General features: G+C 36.1%; 1 protein-coding gene across 1 annotated transcript; it reads right to left on the bottom strand.

The window, feature by feature from the left end:
* Positions 1–654: 654 nt before the first annotated feature.
* On the bottom strand, positions 655–1,856 carry LOC134642749 (trace amine-associated receptor 1-like). The gene is made up of 3 exons (XM_063494701.1): positions 1,573–1,856; positions 929–1,500; positions 655–710 (listed from the first exon to the last, which is right to left on the bottom strand). The coding sequence occupies exons 1-3, from the start codon at positions 1,854–1,856 to the stop codon at positions 655–657; spliced, it is 912 nt and encodes a 303-aa protein (XP_063350771.1).
* Between the last annotated feature and the right edge of the window lie 1,530 nt (positions 1,857–3,386).

Raw genomic sequence — 3,386 nt, 5'->3', positions numbered from 1 at the left:
CCAGGTACTAGGACTTCAACAGTCCAAAGACATGCATTAAGTAAAGTTAGGTTAACTGGTGATTCTAAATTGGACATATGTTTGAGTGAGTACGGTTATCTGTCTCTCTGTGTAAGCCCTCCAACAAGGTGTACTCTGGCACCATAGTACCTCTATAGGCTCCCTGTGACAATGAATTACAGAACAGAATGGATTATATGAGCCTGAACCTTTGTGTAATTCAGTATAAATGTATTTTAAAAAGTGTAGATTTTTAAATATTTTTATATTTATATACAGATTAAGTTTTCTTTTATGACTGCAGATTTAAAAGATTAAAAGTCCAGTAATATATCAATATTTGGAATCTTTGTCTAAATCTTATTTAGCAGTCAGTCAATCTAGGCACAAAATTCTAATAGTATTACAACACCAAAAAACACCAGTGACCTTTAGGGCCATAGCATAATATATTTATACATTGTTTAAGATAATATAGAGAGTTATGCATATGATTAAAATGTAGAAGATGGAGTAAAAAGTACAAGAACATTCATGCTGTATATGAATTAGACATCCTCAACTCCAGATGGGATTCACTCTTGAATGTGGTTGAGAATTACAAGCCTAATGTCCTTTGGGACTTCAAGTTCCAAACAGACAAGCAGCTGCTGGTCAACCAATCAGACAAGGAGCAGAAGAAGTGAGATGATCCCAGTGGACAGCAATGTCTGAAAGAAAGACCATGAGACAAATAGAGAAGTACCAAGGGCTGAAGGAGAAACTTTAGCTGATGTTGAAGGTAAAGTCCAGAGTAGTCTGAATAATTCCCTGGATGCACATATACAGATTCATGGTTGTTACACATATGCACACGTTCATGGCTATTACACACATATACACATTCATGGCTGTTAAAATTAAAACAATTTTGAGTTAGCCAAATTACAATGAAGTATTGCTCCAGAAACAATCAATCTGTAAGCTGACCTGAACCAGCTATAAAAGAAAGCATAAATTAATGGATTTAACATTGAATTTGACAACGTAAGCCAATTAAGTGTTTCAATCACAGGAATCGGTGGGGGATTATGAGCTAAAGGCTGAAAGACAACGCAAATAAAGTAAGGACTCAAACATAAAAGAAACACTCCCATAACAATAGACAGCGTTTTTGTGGCCTTTCTTTCTAGCTTACTAATAGTTGCTCCAGATTTTGTACTCTGACAGATTGCATTTTGGATGGTGCTTACTTGTTTCTGTGCAATAAGGAAAATCTTTAGGTATATACAAAGCATAATGATTGCTGGAAGGTAAAATGAGAAAACAGGTCCCATAGTGTTTGCAATTACAACATCAACAGAGCACACTTCTTCACACGTACCTTGGCTGAATCCTGCAATTATAATGCAAGTTCCAATTAATACAGAAATGCCCCAGCTCACCAGTATCATAAGCATTGTAACTTGAGTATTTATTTTTGATCTGTAATTCAGAGGCTGACACACTGCATAATATCTCTCAATGGAAATGCAGCACAAGTTTAGAATAGAAGATGTGCATAGTAACACATCAAAGCTGTCGCGTATTTTGCAAAATAAATCTTCATGATCCAGACACGAAGTAACAGTGAAGGCCATGCTGAAAGGGAAAACTACAACTCCTACAAGCAGGTCAGCCACAGCCAGAGACAGGATGAGGTAGTTAGTAGGCGTGTGAAGCTGTTTGAAGTAAATTATGGCAATTGTTACAAGAAGGTTTCCGAATATTGTGACAACAGACAATGAACCAAGGAAAATATACAATATAACACATGCTATGGAAGGGTTGTTTGTAAAAGTATAAGTGGCATTTTCTGATTCATAGCAGGGATGCATGTTATCAAATAAATACAGTAGAAATTGATACACAAGTTAATGTAAGTTCTAGGTCTAAGCTACAATGCGGAGCTGTGAAATAAAAACAGAAAAAATAAATAAAAAAGCTATTTAGTACAGCATGCATTGCATGTGCAGCCACAAGCAAACCTTATCCCTAACCCTAATAATTACATTTTATAAAGAAACACATTTTTGGCCAAACAAACCCAACAACAACAAAAACTGCATTGTGTTCATTCTTTTCTCTCTTACTTAGTAATAGGTCACTATACTAAAAAAGGTGATGTGTGTCCTCAGACTCACTGCTGAATATTTTGAACAGGCATTTGAAAAAAAAACAAAAACCTAGAACTATCATTACCATAATCTATGCAGTTTTTGGAGATCCAATCAGATGTAGGTATTTAGATCCTGTTTGAATGAGATAGAATGATGCATTAGGTGTGTATATCTGTGTACTTGAGAAACTTCCACATCACAGGGGCTGTTCGAATTCAGTGCAGGTTAGAGAATTGCAAATGATGTCCTCACAAAGATGCCCACACAAACTTGAATATCCTTATGTGTCAATATTTACAATTTACTAACACATCTAGAATAGGATATCTAACACAAGATAGAAGCACAAAAGACAAATGTGTGAACGAACTAAAGCTAATCAACCAAGAGAATTCATACTGAAAAAATCCTTTTTTTAAATGATTTGAGGTCCCCACTGAGTAGTAGAGGGGAGGAAATGATAGAAACATATTATCAGTATGACAAAGCACCTCTTTGGGGTGATTAAATATAAGCTCAATATTATGCACTTATTAATTAGTTTAATTATATGCTTATTTAAAGTTTATTGGACAGCATATTTTGTTTAACATGAATAAAAGTCTGGTCTTCTTATCAATATAATAAAATATTTAATAATAATACAAGTCATCTACAGTTAGATAGCGTGGCTAAGATAACAAAATATTCCTTGCAAAGTTCATGCTTTACCAGGAAAAAACACATGTTAACATTTAAATGTAACAAAGACTAGGAATGACTAATGAAACTTCAGCTCCTTCTCAATCCTAAATAGGATAAATGGAAGAAAATGGTTAGATGAATGAAGATGTGGACGTGGAAGGTGAAGGCAACAGTGGTCCCCGAGTGGTCCACTTGGGACAGTGGCCACCAAACTCAGAAGTGTCTCTAGGAAGGGCATCTGTGTCCAGAAGAGTGCAGTCCTAGAAACAGGAAAGATGCTGCTCAAGACCCTCAAGCTCCCAGACCCCTGGTAGAGGACCCGGGCTTGAAAGAGACAGACCACCCAAAGGAGTGAGAGAGGAATTCTTTTATATATATTTATTAGAGGTGCAACAATACTTGTATCGGCATTGAACCGTTCGATACACTGCTTTCGGTTCGGTACGCATATGTATCGAACAATACAAAATTTTTAATTTATTTTATCAACTTTTCTTCTGACGATGCTGTCTGTGTTGAGAGCTCAGTGGATCTGCGTTCGACTACTCCGCCTAGGCTGCACTG

This window comes from Pelmatolapia mariae, linkage group LG15, assembly GCF_036321145.2.
Source record: "Pelmatolapia mariae isolate MD_Pm_ZW linkage group LG15, Pm_UMD_F_2, whole genome shotgun sequence".
NCBI classification, from domain to species: domain Eukaryota; kingdom Metazoa; phylum Chordata; class Actinopteri; order Cichliformes; family Cichlidae; genus Pelmatolapia; species Pelmatolapia mariae.
The sequence above is the reverse complement of the archived record's forward strand: the minus strand, read 5'-3'. Positions and strand labels throughout refer to the sequence as shown.